The sequence below is a fragment of the Oncorhynchus tshawytscha genome, linkage group LG34 (genome assembly GCF_018296145.1).
Source record: "Oncorhynchus tshawytscha isolate Ot180627B linkage group LG34, Otsh_v2.0, whole genome shotgun sequence".
NCBI lineage: Eukaryota > Metazoa > Chordata > Actinopteri > Salmoniformes > Salmonidae > Oncorhynchus > Oncorhynchus tshawytscha.
The window spans coordinates 12,660,281-12,678,924 of record NC_056462.1 but is presented as its reverse complement, the minus strand read 5'-3'; the positions used below and the strand labels follow the sequence as shown (position 1 = coordinate 12,678,924).

Below are 18,644 nucleotides of genomic sequence, written 5' to 3'. Positions count from 1 at the left end.
GGCTCGAGATCAGAACAGCCAGAGTGGTCAGGCAGGCGGATTCAGCATCAGGACACGCAAGGGTCAAAAACCAGGAGGGCTAGGAAAAATGCTGGTTGGCTTGGAAATACAAGACAAACTGGCACTAGGAGACAGGAAACACATGCATAAATACACTGGGGACCAATAGAGAAAACAGGTGACACTTGGAGATGGGTGGAGACAATCACAAAGACAGGTGAAACAGATCAGGGCGTGACATAATCTTAGTCCTGTATTGCCGCTTTCCCTGTTTGATGGTTCGTAGAAGGGCATAGCAAGTTTTCTTGTAAGCGTCTGGGTTAGTGTCCTGCTCCTTGAAAGCGGCAGCTCTACCCTTTAGCTCAGTGCGGATGTTGCCTGTAATCCATGACTTCTGGTTGGGATATGTACGTAAGGTCACTGTGGGAAATACGTCATCAATGCACTTATTGATGAAGCCAGTGACTGATGTGGTGTACTCCTCAATGCCATCGTAAGAATCCCATAACATATTCCAGTCTGTTCTAGCAAAACAGTCCTGTAGCTTAGCATCTGCGTCATCTGACCACTTCCATATTGAGCGAGTCACTGGTAGGTCCTGCTTTAGTTTTTGCTTGTAAGCAGGACTCAGAAGGATAGAGTTACGGTCAGATTTGCCAAATGGAGGCTGAGGGAGAGCTTTGTACGCATCTCTGTGTGTGGAGTAAAGGTGGTCTAGAGTTTTATTTCATCTGGTTGCACATGTAACATGCTGGTAGAAATGAGATAAAATGGATTTAAGTTTCCCTGCAATATAGTACATGGCCACTAGGAGCACCGTCACTGGATGAGCATTTTCTTGTCTGCTTATGGCCTTATACAGCTCGTTGAGTGTGGTCTTAGTGCCATAAGGGTGCCATTAGGGTCATAACTTGATTACATGTAGACACAATCACATGCAGTGCATTCAGACCCCTTGACTTTTTCCACATTTTGTTACTTTACAGCCTTATTCTAAAATTGATTAAATAAACACACAAAATCTCATCAATCTACACACAATATCCTATGATGACAAAGTGAAAACGGGTTTTTAGAAATTCTTTCAAGTGTATTAAAAATGTTAAACAGAGAAACCTTATTTACATAAGTATTCAGACCATTTGCTATGGGACTTGAAATTGAGCTCAGGTGCATCCTGTTTCCATTGATCATCCTTGAGATGCTTCTAACGCTGGATTACCTGTGGTAAAATTCAATTGATTGGACATGATTTGGAAAGGCCCACAACTGTCTATATAAGGTCCCATAGTTGACAGTGCATGTCAGAGCAGAAACAAGCCATGAGGTCAAAGGAATTGTCCGTAGAGCTCTGAGACAGGATTGTGTCACAGGTCTGGGGAAGGGTACCAAAAAATGTCTGCAGCATTGAAGGTCCCCAAGAACAAGTGGTTTCCATCATTCTTAATGGGAGAAGTTTGGACTCACCAAGACTCTTTTCCGAGCTGGCTGCCTGGCCAAACTGAGCAATCGTGGGAGAAGGGCCTTGGTCAGGGAGGTGACCAAGAACCTGATGGTCACTCTGAATGAGCTCTGAGAGTTCCTCTGTGGAGATGAGAGAACCTTCCAGAAGGATAACCATCTCGTCAGCACTCCACCAATCAGGCCTTTATGGTAGTGGCCACCCGGAAGCCACTCCTCAATAAAAGGCACATGACAGACCGCTTGGAGTTTGCCAAAAGGCACCCAAAGGACTCAGACCATGAGAAACAAGATTCTCTGGTCTGATGAAACCAAGATTGAACACTTTGGCCTGAATGTCAAGTGTAACGTCTGTAAGAACCCTGGCACCATCTCTACGGTGAAGCATGGTGGTGGCCGCATCGTGCTGTGGGGATCTTTTTCAGTGACAGGGACTGGGAGACCAGTCAGGATCGAGGGAAAGATGAACGGAGCAAAGTACAGAGAGATCCTTAAACCCAATCGAACATCTCTAGAGAGACCTGAAAATAGCTGTGCAGCGACGCTCCCATCCAACCTGACAGAGCTTGAGAGGATCTGCAGAGAAGAATGGAAGAAACTCCACAAATACAATGTGCCAAACATGTAGCGTCAAACCCAAGAAGACTCAAGGCTGTAATCGCTGCCAAAGGTGCTTAAACAAAGTACTGAGTAAAGGGTCTGAATACTTATGTAAATGTGATTTTAGAATAAGGCTGTAATGTAACAAAATCTGGATAATGTCAAGGGGTCTGAAAACTTTTCCAAATGTACTGTACCTCTTTTTTTTATTCATGGGAATACTTGATGAACAGATTTCCTAAATGAAAGTAATTTCTAGCTAGTATTTTTTTCTCCAAAAACGAAAATCCCTCCCCCTAATATATATAATAATAATATATATTAATATATATATATATATATATTAGTTTAGTTTTTTGCTAAAAACTTTGGGGGGTACAAAAAAAATCACTTGCGGGCTTGTTTAGGCCCACTGCCACCTGTTGCCTGTTGCCAACCCCTGGTCAATACTATCCACTTCTATCTATGCTGAGGTGCTTCTATTTAGTCCTTATCTGCACTGTGTGTAACACGACATATAAATGCCACTAATCTTTTCTTCAATAGGATATGATAAATATAAATAATATTTACTAATAGTTCATATTATACAATCATGTTCACATAGCAATGTGGCTCTTCCACCCTTTTCATCCAGTGACGTTGTCCCACCTTACCTTGAATTAATTAACCTGATCTTGAATTAATTAACCTTATCTTGAATTAATTAACCTTATCTTGAATTAATTAACCTTACCTTGAATTAATTAACCTTACCTTGAATTAATTAACCTTATCTTGAATTAATTAACCTTACCTTGAATTAATTAACCTTACCTTGAATTAATTAACCTTACCTTGAATTAATTAACCTTATCTTGAATTAATTAACCTTACCTTGAATTAATTAACCTTACCTTGAATTAATTAACCTTACCTTGAATTAATTAACCTTACCTTGAATTAATTAACCTTACCTTGAATTCGACATATTTAAAATGCATATAAAATTTTGTCGTTCATCTGAGCACAACAATACATCCCTTAAAAATGACAGATGCTTTAAAACACACTAAAGTCTACCAACCTTGCAATTATATTAGAGTCCAGACAATCATGGACCCATAACAATGTGTTTCTTTGGTCCATTCTTTTCCATCCTGTCCCACCATACCCCTGCGTCAGTCTCCAGACAGGTCAATCTGCTCCCAGACAACTTTATTAAACTGGAATGACTTTCACTCAGAAGAATTGCTCTCACTCTGTTCTCCAGTGTTTTATTTCCCATACTTTCTCCAGTACAATGCACTCCTCAGAACCCAGCATTCCAAAATAATGTTTGTGTGTGTATGTGTGTGTGTGTGTGTGTGTGTGTGTGTGTGTGTGTGTGTGTGTGTGTGTGTGTGTGTGTGTGTGTGTGTGTGTGTGTGCCCGTGTGTCTGCAACCGTGTGTGCACGTGTGTGTTAGTGGGTTACAAGGAGTAGTTCAGGCTTTAGCCTCCTTCCCAAACTAATTACAGCCAGTGATGTTAGGCTTGTTTGCGGCTCAGAGGTTATTCCATTTTGATTTCCGGAGGAGAACACGGTATATGGATGTGAGGGAATATTGTGGTTATCGTGCCTGACATACCTGCCATCCAACCGGGTCTCAGTATACTCTCTCTCTCTCGCTTTCTCTCTCTCTCGCTCTCGTTCTGTCAGTGAGTGCACTTTGTAATTGGAATGCAGCCCTTTCTTCCTTGACTGGAAACCATGGCAACGATAAAAATAGTTCCCAAGCAAATTTGCAATAACTCTTCTTACAGAGGTGGGAGGGGGGATTCAGACATTTTGTGTTAATCTGTGTTTTTTGAGTCGTTGGTGTTATTTTGTATTGAGAATTCACAAGTGTATAATAAGCACACAAATGAAGCAAAAGTGTAAATATTACACAGTGGCGCAATATCAAAACAAACTCTGAACCAATGACATTAATTTGGGGACAGGTCGAAAAGCATTAAACATTTATGGCAATTTAGCTAGTTAGCTTGCATTTGCTAGCTAATTTGTCCTATTTAGCTAGCTTGCTGCTGCTAGCTAATTTGTCCTGGGATATAAACATTATGTTGTTATTTTACCTGAAATGCACAAGGTCCTCTACTCCGACAATTAATCCACACATAAAAACGGTCAACCGAATCGTTTCTAGTCATCTCTCCTCCTTCCAGGCTTTTTCATCGTTGAATGTATATGGTGATTGGCCTCTAAACTTTCATAGTATTATTTCTAGCAAAGATATCTCCATATATTTCAGGATGTTGTGTATCTCTGGAAACAATCAGAATTCATGAAAACATTACAGTTTTGAAAACATAGCTATGCCATCTACAAATGTCTGTATTGATTGAAATATTAGCACTACATTTTTTAAACCATCTTCATTTCCCAAACACAATTCATCATAATCACAATCACTTTTTTGTCTTTTAATATTTTGAAGAATGTTTTAACACAGGCTTAACACCAAACAAACACTTTGTACTTTTTCAAATGAACATAGGCCAGGCCCTGTTGTAACCTCATATCCCACCAATAATGCCTTGCATTCCACTTGGGAAGAAAACACTTCAATTTGCTCAACTTGCCATTGGCTCAACTTAATCCAAGACAAACATTTTGACTTTATTACCCCACACAGCTACAAGGATGCACTTTCATGCTAGGTTTAGGACGTCACATTGAAGCTTATAGAGACCCAAACTGATGTATAGAACACTCTTAAGATGATCTACTTTGGTTTAGAAGCATCATGAAACCTCTAACACAATAAATGATTTTGACTTTTTAGACCTAACTTGCTTACCACTTTTTCCATGTGGTTTCTTCCTTCATAGACTCCATGAAATGATGACCTCTTCCTAAATATTTGGTCAAATTATACATTATGTGTATGGTTTCCTAGAAACAAGGGTGGCTCAACTGACCCCACTCTCCTCTACTGTCACGGAGTATGGATGTCTGACAGTTAGCCTCCATATGATAGCTGTTAGACTGAGAATCTATTGACACTGGTTGTTTCTCACATTGAACAGATATCATCAAAGCATCTCTGGGAATTTTATCTCAAATTTTACCTCGCTAAAACAAATTGTTACGCATGGGAGTCATTCATAAACCCCTCGTATTTCTGCTGATATGAGAGGTTAATGAACATCTACACTTGTCCTCTGAGGAGGCCATTTTCTGAAGACTGGAGGAATCTCTCCACATGTCAATGGAGCCTGTAAAGCCAGCTTGACCATTAACCTGAGGCTCCACAGGAAAGCACCCTGCCTCGTTTTGATATGGCAGAGCAGGGAGAGAGGTGGAGCGCTCACACACACCGCGGGAGAGAGGAGGAGAAGCGGAGGAGAGGTGAAATGTCCCAGCATCCTTTCCAAACAGTCAGCATGACCACTTTAATTCTAATCAAGCTGCCAAGTTTGAAAGAAGGAGGGGTGAGAGAGGGAGGGAAAGAGGGGAGAGGAAAGAGAAAGAATGGCGGGACATGAAGAGATAAAGAGAGGCATAGGGAGGAAGAGAGAGCAAGGGAGACAGTAAGGGAGAGGATAGCAGACTGAAGGGGTTCAGAGTTGCACTACTGACACCTGCCCTCTTCCTTCCTCTTCTTTCTAGCTCTTCCTTTGATGCAGGAAAAGAGGGGTATTGAGCGAAGTGCTCGGGAAATAGGATTCCTTTCAGTCCCTCCGCTCAAAGAGGCTTATAATGTGGCCCTGCCAAGCAGACAAAGTGGGAATCCACTTCAAGTGTGGACAGAGGGACAGGACAATAGGTTGTCTGTTAGGGTCTTGCAACAAACAGAACACAAACCCATCTAAACAACCATTTCAACAACAATATCCTCACTCTGAACTCAGTCCACAATAACACAGGGCTTTAAAATTGAAAGATTCCTTTCTGGAACAATAGGAAAAACGAAATGTGCTTTTTTCTTTCCTTTCTTTACTTCAATGCTTACAACTAGGGTTGCAAAATTCCGGGAACATTCAATAAATGTTCTGATTTCTCCCGAAATCCCAGAATCAGGAGGGAATAAGCAGGAAATCCAGAATCATCCAACCAGGTATTCTGGAAAACCAGAAAATGTATTAAGTGTTCCTGAAATGTTGCAACCCTACTTATAAAACATGGTTGGTTAAGTTACAAAGGTTTTGCGGCCTTGCTAAGAACACATAGCTAGCAGGCTGACAGGAAGCTTTTGAAGTAATGTACTGAGGTATTGTTTGTGTTCCATCTCCATTCAGGTATGGATGTGTGGGGGCAGTATGTACGACGTACCATGCTCCCGAGTAGGACATATCTACAGGAAATACGTCCCCTACAAAGTGCCATCTGGAACAAGCCTAGCCAGAGTAAGTTAGACTGACCAGTCAATACACTGCTTCCATCAACTGGTTATGGCTAACATGCAGCCATTTTGACTGGTTGCACATGGCTGATAGTTAAACTGAGGATGTAGGTCCAGACATCTGTCTGATTTAAGATGAGGTCTGACTAACTCAGCGCACTGTGACCTGTGCTGTGATAAGCTAAACACACAGACAGTCCATCTCCTTACCCCATCTCTCTCTCTCCCTTATCTCAGAACCTGAAGAGGGTGGCTGAGACATGGATGGATGAGTACACAGAGTTCATCTACCAGCGTCGTCCAGAGTACCGCCACCTGTCCACCGGGGACCTGACAGCCCAGAAGGAGCTGAGAAGACACCTCAAGTGTAAAGACTTCAAATGGTACATGAACGCTGTGGCCTGGGACCTGGCCAAGTACTACCCCGCTGTGGAGCCGCTGCCTGCCGCCTGGGGAGAGGTAGGAAGTTAGGAATACACACAGAACCACCACACACATTCACACACACATACAAAAGCGCGTACGCACACGGACAGAGCTAACGCAGCTACATAACTAATTGACACACTCGAAGGAGCCGGTACACACACACGAACAGAAAAGCCTACAAAGGCATATAAAACCATATGTGATTACCTTAGAATCCAAAATGAAACATCAGGTCATGTTTTCGAGGTCACTTACTGAGGCATTGATACAAATAATAGGACTTCTCACAATACTTAGGCCTACATAAACCCACTGTCTTACATGTCACCAATAACAGCTAAGTCTGAGCAGTATCCACAGGCTGATTTGGTTTCTTGCGTATTTTTAGCTGGTATTGTAATGAATGAATCTATTTCCAGACACCAATACATCAGCTAAGAGACAGTCCCTGAATGCCTCCACAGGTGTGTCACGGAAGGCTATTATTCTACCAGAGCTATATCCCAAATGGCACCCTATTCCCTTTATAGTGCATTGCTTTTGATCATGGCTCAAAATAGTGCACTATATAGGGAATAGGGGGACATTTGGGACTCTTCCATGTTCATTGATTTATGAATGTCTGGTGCTCGCTGAAACGTAATGCGTTTCTCATATGGGACAAGCAGCCAGCAGCCTGCTAATGAAATGTTTTAGAGTAGACAGTGTCACAAAATGGACACAGCTGGACTGTCTGCTTCACTACCCCCAGAAACCATAAGTAGCAGGCTTTACTTTACATTGTCCATAAACATGACATGCAGTTTGCTGCATCGTATTCTGAGGTATATATAATGCCTCTCTGTGTTACCTGTGAAGGGATGGGGCTGGAGATGGCCTTGGCATTTTATTACTATCTCACTCTATCTGTTCTCTGGCACACACACACAATCTCACTCTCTGTTCTCTGGCACACAGACACAATCTCACTCTGTTCTCTGGCACACAGACACAATCTCACTCTGTTCTCTGGCACACAGACACAATCTCACTCAATCTATCTGTTCTCTGGCACACATCTGTTCTCTGGCACACACACACAATCTCACTCGATCTGTTCTCTGGCACACACACACAATCTCACTCTATCTGTTCTCTGGCACACAGACACAATCTCACTCTCTGTTCTCTGGCACACACACACAATCTCACTCTGTTCTCTATCTGTTCTCTGGCACACACACACAATCTGGCACACAGACACAATCTCACTCTGTTCTCTGGATCTGTTCTCTGGCACACACACACAATCTCACAATCTATCTGTTCTCTGGCACACACACACAATCTCACTCTGTTCTCTGGCACACAGACACAATCTCACTCGATCTGTTCTCTGGCACACACACACAATCTCACTCTATCTGTTCTCTGGCACACACACACAATCTCACTCTGTTCTCTGGCACACACACACAATCTCACTCGATCTGCGCTCTGTGAGGATGGGATCTAGCCTCAGGCAATCATACCCATAAATGCAGGAGCTGGAATCAGGTTGCCTGGAATCCACACTCGTATGCTCCGTTCACCATTTACAGTTGAAGTCGGAAGTTTACATACACGTTAGCCAAATACATTTAAACTCCCGTTTTTTCACAATTCCTGACATTTAATCTCAATAAAAATTCCCTGTCTTAGGTCATTTAGGATCACCACTTTATTTTAAGAATGTGAAATGTCAGAATTATAGTAGAGAGAATTATTTATTTCAGCTTTTATTCCTTTCATTACATTCCCAGTGGGTCAGAAGTTTACATACACTCATTTAGTATTTGGTAGCATTGCCTTTAAATTGTTTAACTTGGGTCAAACGTTTCGGGTAGCCTTCCACAAGCTTCCCACAATAAGTTGGGTGAATTTTGGCAGATTTCTCCTGACAGAGCTGGTGTAACTGAGTCAGATTTGTAGGCCTCCTTGCTCGCACACGCTTTTTCAGTTCTGCCGACAATTTTTCTTTGGGATTGAGGTCAGGTCTTTGTGATGGCCACTCCAATAGCTTGACTTTGTTGTCATCAAGCCATTTTGCCACAACTTTGGAAGTATGCTTGGGGTCATTGTCCATTTGGAAGACCCATTTGCGACCAAGCTTTAACTTCCTGACTGATGTCTTGAGATGTTGCTTCAATATATCAACATAATTTTCCATCCTCATGAAGCCATCTATTTTGTGAAGTGCACCAGTCCCTCCTGCAGCAAAGCACCCCCACAACATGATGCTGCCACCCCCGTGCTTCACGGTTGGGATGATGTTCTTTGGCTTGCAAGCCTCCCCCTTTTTCCTCCAAACATAACAATGGTCATTATGGCCAAACAGTTCTATTTTTGTCAGACCAGACCAGAGTACATTTCTCCAAAAGGTACAATCTTTGTCCCCATGTGCAGTTGCAAACTGTAGTTTGGCTTTTTTTATGGCAGTTTTGGATCAGTGGCTTCTTCCTTTCTGAGCGGCCTTTCAGGTTATATCGATATAGGACTCATTTTATTGTGGGCATATATACTTTTGTACCTGTTTCCTCCAGCATCTTCACAGGGTCCTTTGCTGTTGTTCTGGGATTGATTTGCATTTTCGGACCAAAGTATGTTCGTCTCTAGGAGACAGAACGCTTCTCCTTCCTGAGCGGTATGATGTCAAGCAAAGAGGCACTGAGTTTGAAGGTAAGGCCTTGAAATACATCCACAGGTACACCTCCAATTCACTCAAATGATGTCAATTAGCCTATCAGAAGCTTCTAAAGCCAGGACATCATTTTCTGGAATTTTCCAAGCTGTTTAAAGGCACAGTCAACTTAGTGTATGTAAACTTCTGACCCACTGGAAATGTGAAACAGTGAATTATAAGTGAAATAATCTGTCTGTAAACAATTGTTGGAAAAATTACTTGTGTCATGCACAAAGTAGATGTCCTAACCGACTTGCCAAAACTATAGTTTGTTAACAAGAAATTTGTGTAGTAGTTGAAAAACAAGATTTAATGACTCCAACCTAAGTGTATGTAAACTTCCGACTTCAACTGAAAATAGTGGGGATTCCAGGCTAAGAATCAGGTATTTATGGAGATTGTTTCCCAACCAGTTTTTTTCTATAGGGATGTTGGGTGCAGGAGTAGTTTTAATCATCACTGATAGATGGTTAGATGGACCTGGGATACATCATTCACTAATAAATTCATCCAATATGCCGGAAGGAAACCACATCCTCCTCTCAAGCCACTGAAACATTTCAGAAACCTCGCGGCGAACACGTTGTACGTTAATATGAAAAATGAAATTAATTTTGCATTACCTATAATTGGATTCCTTGCTCTGCCTTCTTTTAGAAAATCTCACTTTCTATGTTTTTCTGACGTCCTGGCCCCTGGGTCAGGGTACTAATGATAATAGGTAGAATGGAAGGCCGTCTCTGCAGTGACCCACCTTTCCCAATCTCCGCTGTTCACGTCTACAAGGACATTAGCACAAATTGTACAAACACATACAACACAACACAAGTCCCAGCTTATTCCCATCCCCGCTGATTAACCACCCCTTCCCTTTAGCCAGAGGTGAAAATGGATAGTAAATAAGAAGTGAAGCGGTGTATCTCTTGATGAGAAAATGTTTGTACAGTAGGTAAATATCTCCTCTTCCCTCCCCCGGGTGAGGATGGTAGTAATTTTATCGTCAGGCTGACAGCTTCATGTGCCATCTCTTCCCTGGCTCTCACCCTGCCTGTCACCCCGCCTGTCCCTCCGCTGTCACCACACCTGATCTATGGAACTATAAAGATCTCTCATTGGGTATTCAAGCCCAGATTGAATAGGGAGGAGAGGGAGAGAGAAGAGAGGGGGTAGACCGACAGAGAGAGAGAGAAAGAGAAAGGGATAAGATCAGAGGGACAAAGAGAGAGTGAGATTGTGAGACAGACATAGAGGAGAGAGAGCTCAGATTAAACTTCCTCTACATCTCTGGAAGATGACGATCAGGGGGTCAGCCATCTCGACACCTCGGCCTTGGAGCTGTGCAGACTGGGTAAATAGGGGGCTGTCGATCTGACCCCCTACCCACCATCCAATCTTCCTCCCTCCCCACAACTCCACACCACGGCTCCTTCAATAGGTCTAAATCACTTCAAGTGATGCAATCATCAGGCCTTTTGATTCGGCTCTAACTGTGTCTCTAGATCAGCGCTGGCATGTTGATAGGCATGGCATCAGGGATAAGCACTGTGTTTTACTCCTGGGCCCATTTCAGACAGATGAGGCTTGGGAAAAGTGGAGAGTGAAGGCCCATTATGCAGTACAATTCGCACACCATTATTGGTCTTTCAGAGCGATCAGCAGTTTACTCCTAATGACCCTGTGGTTAAATGCACTTTGCCGATGCGGGCGGCAGGCTGAGGGAGTTTTGATTATTTGAAGTTTCTGAATTGCAATGCAGGTGGGTATTATTTTGCATTTCCAACTGCACATCTGGCAAAACTTTTTGCTTCATTACACAATAATGCTGCTCCACGGGTGCCTGATAGGCACATAAGTGCCACGTTTGTTTTCAGCATTTAAAGGACTAAACTCGTATTAATGATTGCCATGTAAAATACTGTAGAACTTTGCAACAAAGATTTCTATTATTGGTATGTATCATCCTTTTGGAATAGTGTCCGATTGAATTAGGTCTATGTCAGGAAAACCGTGTTTCCCTGTCTTTTCTCATTGGCTGCATCCTACAGAATACAAGTCATCTTATCTCAGAGTAGAACTATGTGTGGGTGACGATGTGACCTTCCAGAGATGGGGCTGCCTGTAGAAAATTGGTCACTTCTGACCTGTAGCTAATGGATGTTTCTGTTGTTTTTCACTTGTCTTGAATATTTCACTCCTTCGTGATGGGAAAAGGGGAGGGCCTCTCTAGTTTAGATGCAGGAGCAACCAAAGAGGCAGAAAGCACTGAGGCAAGAAATGTGTCGCCATTTTGTAGAGAATTTATCTGTCATTCCGTTAGTTTCGTTTTTGTTGCTCCATTTTTCACAGCTCACAAGTTTTTATCTCAACTCCACAAAAGAAACATAGGTTATCCTGACCAAAATAAAAGCCATAATCTGTACTCTGTTATTAGAAAAACATGCACAACATTGAGGATAGCATTGTTGTCAGACATTCTCCACACTAACAGTCAAACAATCACCATTGTTTGCTACAGCCCTAGTTAATGTCTTTGGCCCCATCTAGGGGCGAGCAGGGGTAACAACTTTTATAAGAGAGTCACCCTGTGCAAAACACCTCTGAGTATTCCATCCCTGGTCTCCTTCCTGTCAAATACAGTGTCTCACTCTGACCCTGTAGGACCTCCTCTCTCCAACCATTCCTCTCGCTCTCTCTCTGTCTATCTCTCACACACTCTAACTCACTCTTCCCCTCTCTCCTCCTTTGTCCTCTCTCCTCTCCTCTGCCCTCGCCTTTCTCTCTCCTCTGAATGTGTTAGTGAGGACCACAGAGACAGACAGAGACCAGACTACTTTAGATGCAGTGCTACTGGATTCATGCATTATTGAGCCATACTGTGACACGAGCCAAGCTCACCTGAATGCTATAAAGAGAATTAGGCAAATGACACAGTCAACCAAATGTGTTTGAGAGCCAAGTAACTCTGAAACTTTTAAAGTTTTCACAGTAGGGGGGCGCCTATTAACTCTGGTTTAGAGGGAGGAAGATGCTCCAGGAACTAATTAGCTTATCTCTTACAGTCACTGGTGAGAGTAGATCGTGTCAGCAAACTGTGAGAGCTTTGATACCATGTCAGATCATACGCTGTTACTTAAAACCACATACTGTGTATAAATAGTTGGCTGCTTGTACTAAGTTACTGTGTACAGTGTGTTTGGAAGGTTGCCATGGATTCCACTCTACACTGGAGTCCATTGATCAGAGCTTTGAGCATTAGAGAGAAGACGGAGTATCTCATCCTGTGGTCTCTACATCTATAGATGTATATTGCGTGTTTGTGTGTGTGTGTGTGTGTGTGTGTGTGTGTTTGGTTTTAACTGAGCCCTTTCTCTCTTTGTGTCCTTGTAGATTCGTAACGCTGCATCAGGTCTGTGTATAGACTCCAAGCACGGCCCCACAGGGACAGAGCTGAGACTGGACGCCTGTCTGAAGGAGGGGGCTGAACGCACCTGGGCACACGAACAGGTAGGTACAACCGGAGCCGTGTACTGTATAGTAGGATGTAGGTGTCCGTCTCTACTACATTATACTGTATATTAGGGTGTATTCTATGCTATATTATACTGTATAGTAGGGTGTAGTCTACACTATAATATACTGTATAATAGGGTGTAGGTGTAGTCTATACTATATTATACTGTATAGTAGGGTATAATCTATACTGTACAGTAGGGTGTATTCTATACTATATTATACTGTATAGTAGGGTGTAGTCTACACTATAATATACTGTATAATAGGGTGTAGGTGTAGTCTATACTATATTATACTGTATAGTAGGGTGTGTTCTATAATATATTATACTGTATAGTAGGGTATAGTCTATTATATTATACTGTATAGTAGGGTTTATTCTATACTATTTTATACTGTATAGTAGGGTGTAGTCTATACTATACTGTATGGTACAGTGTTGTCTATACTATATTATACTTAATAGCAGGGTGTAGTTTAAACTATATTATACTGTATAGTAGGGAGTAGACTATACCATATAATACTGTATAGTAAGGTGTAGTCTATACTGTATAGTATGATGTAGTCTGTACTATATTATACTGTATAGTAGGGTGTAGTCTATACTATATTATACTGTATAGTAGGGTGTATTCTATACTATACTGTATGGTACAGTGTTGTCTATACTATATTATACTTAATAGCAGGGTGTAGTATATACTATATTATACTATATAGTAGGGAGTAGACTATACCATATAATACTGTATAGTAAGGTGTAGTCTATACTGTATAGTATGGTGTAGTCTATACCATATTATACTGTATAGTAGGCTGTCGTCTATACTATACCTGTATGGTACAGTGTCGTCTATACTATATTATACTGTATAGCGGGGCTGTGGTCTATACTATAGCACCTCACCGGCCTGTTAATCAGTCAGTCAGTCAGTCAGTATTAGTCAGGAATGGCCCTTCCATGAGTCTGACCTGTTAATCAGTCAGTCAGTCAGTCAGTATCAGTCAGGAGTGACCCCTCCATGAGTCTGGCCTGTTAATCAGTCAGTCAGTCAGTAGCAGTCAGGAGTGACCCCTCCATGAGTCCGGCCTGTTAATCAGTCAGTCAGTCAGTAATAGTCAGGAATGAATGACGCCTCCATGAGTATGTTTTATTTATTTAACCTTTATTTAGGCAGGGAGCCCCATTAGGGAGCCCCATTAAAGCAGCAATCTGCAATTGCTACAACCATTTTGTGACTTTTAAATGAATTATACTGTATGTACCCATTGATACTTAAGGAATATAACTTGCAAATGTTATTATTTGAACTGCATATTGCCCCTTGCAAGAAATACCTTTTTGGGAAGGTACTCTGCAAATCCTTTGATTAAAGATGATCATTTCAATCGTTTGATTAAGGATTAGTTGTAATATGTGCTGTCTGCAAAACAGCCATCACAAAACTTAGTCTCGCAAAAGAACCATAACATACGAAATACACAGAACTACACTAAAAGGAAAATTCCACCCATGATATCGTCCCAAAATGTTTTTGCCTTTCAGCAATCAAGATATACAACTTTCAGAATACAGCAATACAGCTGGTATGATGCACTTATTATCATTTTGCATCATACTGGCATTATTTATGTATTTTGAAAGTTATATATGTTGAAAACTTGATTGCTGACATGAAAAACATATTAGTAGTATATCAACAATGGACTAATGAAACAAATACCAAAAGATCATTTTTGGCTGGCATTTTCCTTTAATACAAAACAAGTTTCGGGTACTGTGGCCGGCAATTGCTTCATATGCAACTAATTTTCCGTCTGTTTACTGTTAAATCTGAACAGATCATCACCGCATTCTTGTCCTCATGTTCATCTGCCTCTAAAATGACATGGGGTAGTCATACTGTGAATCTCATAACGGAACTTGGATACCATGTTGTGCCTGTGTACTTGTTTGTATTCAGATATTTACATTTGGCTGGAGAGAGGACATCAGGCCAGGGGATCCTCTCCACACCAGGAAGTTCTGCTTTGACTCCATCTCCCAGAGTTCCCCTGTCACACTGTACGACTGCCACGGCATGAAGGGCAACCAGCACTGGAGCTATAGGAAGGTAACTTTAAACAGAATTAAATAGAACACGATTATATTGTATCTGTATGGCACTTACTTTACTTCTGTTTTGGCTTTAAATCCCATGTGGAACGTAAATTATCAATAAATAATCAATCGTCAACAGAAAGCCTGGTAACTTACATACCGTATGATTACTGTTACAACACCACATCAAACACCTCATCGTTCAGCTTACCACCACAGCCACAGGACGGTAGCTAAAACACATAAGTTGTGTGGTTATTCCACTGCCACAGCAAGGCCATCTAACTCAATTGCGTTGATAGCAGTCCTACACACCAGGGAAATGTCCATACGTAGCCACGTAAACACTGTAGTAAAGGAAAGTAGGCCTGATGTATTCAGTCACAACACAATATCAAAGTAGAATAGAAAAGATGTACACCGTGTTTTTTCTGCTGCGTTCCAGGTCGAGGAAAGTAATAGGGGACTTATTTTATCATCGCACCACTCCTATTTCCTCCACATCATTTAGGGAGGAGAGATTCATGTTTACCCAGCGCAAAATCAGAATGTCATTACAGTCCCATCTCTCTTATGGTTCTGCCTAGAATGACTCGAGGTGCACAGATGCTAGCGTGAGTCCCAGATCTGTTTGCCACCTCCATTACTGTGGCAAGACAACACAGTCAGGTCTTGAGCTCAGGCTACACAGATGCAATAGCTGCTTATTAAAGGGCTGAGGTGGGCTTGAGGCTGTGTGAACACGGTAAAATCAGGAAGGCGGATGCATGATACCAGAACAAAATGACTGCCAAGTACCTCTGAGGCGTTCTCCACCTCCTCATCTTTCTCTACAACTTTATCCCTCCCCACAGAATCCTTTTTCAGTTTGAATCCATCACTGGCTATATTTAATAGTTTGCGATCACCATATATAATCTTTTATTGGAAGCCAGGGACGTATTTTTAATTTGTGTTGTCAGTCAACGATTCGTACTTCCTTCAATTCCTCTTTCTTTTGCAGCTGAGTTTGTTACTTTTCCCTTTCTGTCACACAAGGGAGGATGAACCCAAAGAATAAACATTCAGAAAAGTAATGTACTGGTCCGTTGGAACTCTGGGTTTAAAAACTCTTGTGTGTTGAACTCATATTTCTCAGCCTAGTTTACCTCCCAAATTCAGACCCCTCACTCCTCCCCCAACGGAGGTAGGAAATACCTTGTTGCAGTCAGATGCTCAGCTCCCTGTCTGTAATCTGTTTGAAGGGAGTGGGAGATGAGAGAGCAGGATTAAACAGCAGCCTGCCTGCCAGAGACAGGCTTACCTGTCTCTACTTTATTTGAATAATTTATCTCAGTCCTTCTTTTCCTCCCTCTCTTCTCTCTGTGCCTCCTGCTCTCTCTCTCTCTCTCTCTCTCTCTCTCTCTATATATATATATATATATATATATATATATATATATATATATATATATATACTCTCTCTACCTCTACCTCATGCTTTTTCTTTCGCGCTCTGTGTCTCTCTCGCACGCTCTCTCTCGCTCTCTGGGCCAACACATACAGGATAAATTGCTGTACCACCTGGTGAGCAGCGGTTGCATGGACTGCAGTCCCGGTGATAAGAGGATTTTCATGAATAAATGCGACCCTGGGTCGGAGACGCAGCAGTGGCTGTTCCAGAGAGTCAACGCCACCGTCCTGGACAAATTCAACAGCGCTGCGGCTGCCAGCTCCTAGGAACCAGGCGCCAACCCCCACGACAAAAAAACTAAACAAACGTGTGCATTGTAGCAGCAAGTGGCCAGCCAGTTAGCTAGCGGTCCTGTCTCCCAGACCCCCCAGCTCATCAACGTGGGGGCTATAAAGTGGAAGAGAAGGGGGTGGGGGGGCTGGGGCTATGTTTCTGTTCTGTCTGCGGATCCTCTGCCCGATGGGATCAGATCCAAAATGGAGGATAAAGACTCCTTCCTGGCTGAAAGAGATTCTGGGATTCTGCCTGGTTCTGCCCAATGGGCTGATGGGACGTTCAAGGTCGCCTATTCTCAGAGAACTAACTAGACTAGACTAGACCCAAGCTAAGCCGCCACATAGGGGCACCTTGCTGGTCGAGGACACAGAAACCTCCAGAACACTGTCCTCTAGGTCCTCTATGGGTCAAAGGTCAAACACAGCAGGTCTAGTAGACTGTATTTGTTTGTTTCAGGTTGAAAAAGGAATGTTCCAACTGTCACTCTCTCAAGATCGCATGGTGGATTTGTACTATATCGGAGGTTCATGACATTATTTGCTCATTTTTGTAAGGCTATTTATTTTCCATGATTATTTAATTAGTATTTATTTTGTATTAATTTATTTTGTCTTTTTTTTAAGAACAATAATTTATTAAGTGTATACTTGAATGGGTTTTTCAGATTTCTGGTCCCCGTGATTGTACGATTTGAAGTTGTGAAGTTCAGCCAATGAAAATGATGTAGTAAACATGAATAAAATTTGAAAAAAGTACATTAAATATTGCAATTGTATGGCGTGTGAGCATTTATATGATGACACATCTCACAATGATATTACATGTAGATAGCAGCCAAAGAAGATGCCCATGGACTTATGATTATGTGCATGTGGGTGCTCATTCAAAAGTGATGATTGTGTGCCCTCTTTTGAAGAGTTTTCGTAACTCGTCTACATGTGCACTAATGGGACGATTCAGCCTTAGGAAATGTATGCTTTTTTTACACATTTCGATTTAGGCACTTCTTAGTATGTGTTATTCAGACTTACCCTATACACGTGCGTAACAATGTTTGCGGGTGTGGCTCCCTTGTGCACAATGTATAGATTTTGATAAAGTTCCAGAAAACACACCCACTGGGTGGCCTACCAATTTGATCAGGGAGTTGTCCTGTTTGTTCATCTTAATCAATCCCTTGATTCGCCCACACCAGTAGAAATCCACTTTTTCAAGCTGAAAGATGATGGCCAGAGCTTATCCATGGTGTTGCCCAACGATTTAATTCATTAAGTCATCGTTTTAGTCAAAGTATGATATATTTGGGCTAGAAGTGACACATCCAAACTGCCCACTTTGTGCAAATCCATGTGAATGCAGTTTTTTCTTATGATATGACATACAGATTATTTTCAGCCTACGTTTTGTTTCAGCGCTGGGTTTTATTTGTATGTTACCACCCACCAGCATGGCATTGTTTATTAATCAGAAACAGCTGCAATGTTATTCCTCTTCGCAACTGAGATGACAGCCTTTGTTCCACTTGGCCGCCTGAGCCATGGAGCAAATTAAAGTAGGAGCAAATTAAATGTTTTTTTGCACCTCATTTTCTTACTAGAAAATTATCATAATCCATTGGATAATTTGTACATTTTCACCGATTAAAAAAAAAAAATCTGGTCTGTATTAAAATATATACAGTATATTATAAATGGTATAATTGCGTCATATGATAGCGTTTTACAAACCCACTCCCCCCGTC

At 41.8% G+C, this 18,644-nt stretch overlaps 1 protein-coding gene across 1 annotated transcript in view; it reads left to right on the top strand.

Moving 5' to 3' along the window:
• LOC112232032 (polypeptide N-acetylgalactosaminyltransferase-like 6) overlaps window positions 1-17,678 on the top strand; it is a 306,399-nt gene extending 288,721 nt beyond the window's left edge. Inside the window, exons 9-13 of the mRNA XM_042312127.1 lie at window positions 6,324-6,431; window positions 6,665-6,886; window positions 12,945-13,061; window positions 15,038-15,187; window positions 16,720-17,678. Of these exons, the coding sequence (XP_042168061.1) occupies window positions 6,324-6,431; window positions 6,665-6,886; window positions 12,945-13,061; window positions 15,038-15,187; window positions 16,720-16,893 (771 nt within the window). The 3' untranslated portion in view covers window positions 16,894-17,678. The remainder of the gene's footprint in view (window positions 1-6,323; window positions 6,432-6,664; window positions 6,887-12,944; window positions 13,062-15,037; window positions 15,188-16,719) is intronic.
• The last annotated feature ends 966 nt before the right edge of the window (window positions 17,679-18,644 follow it).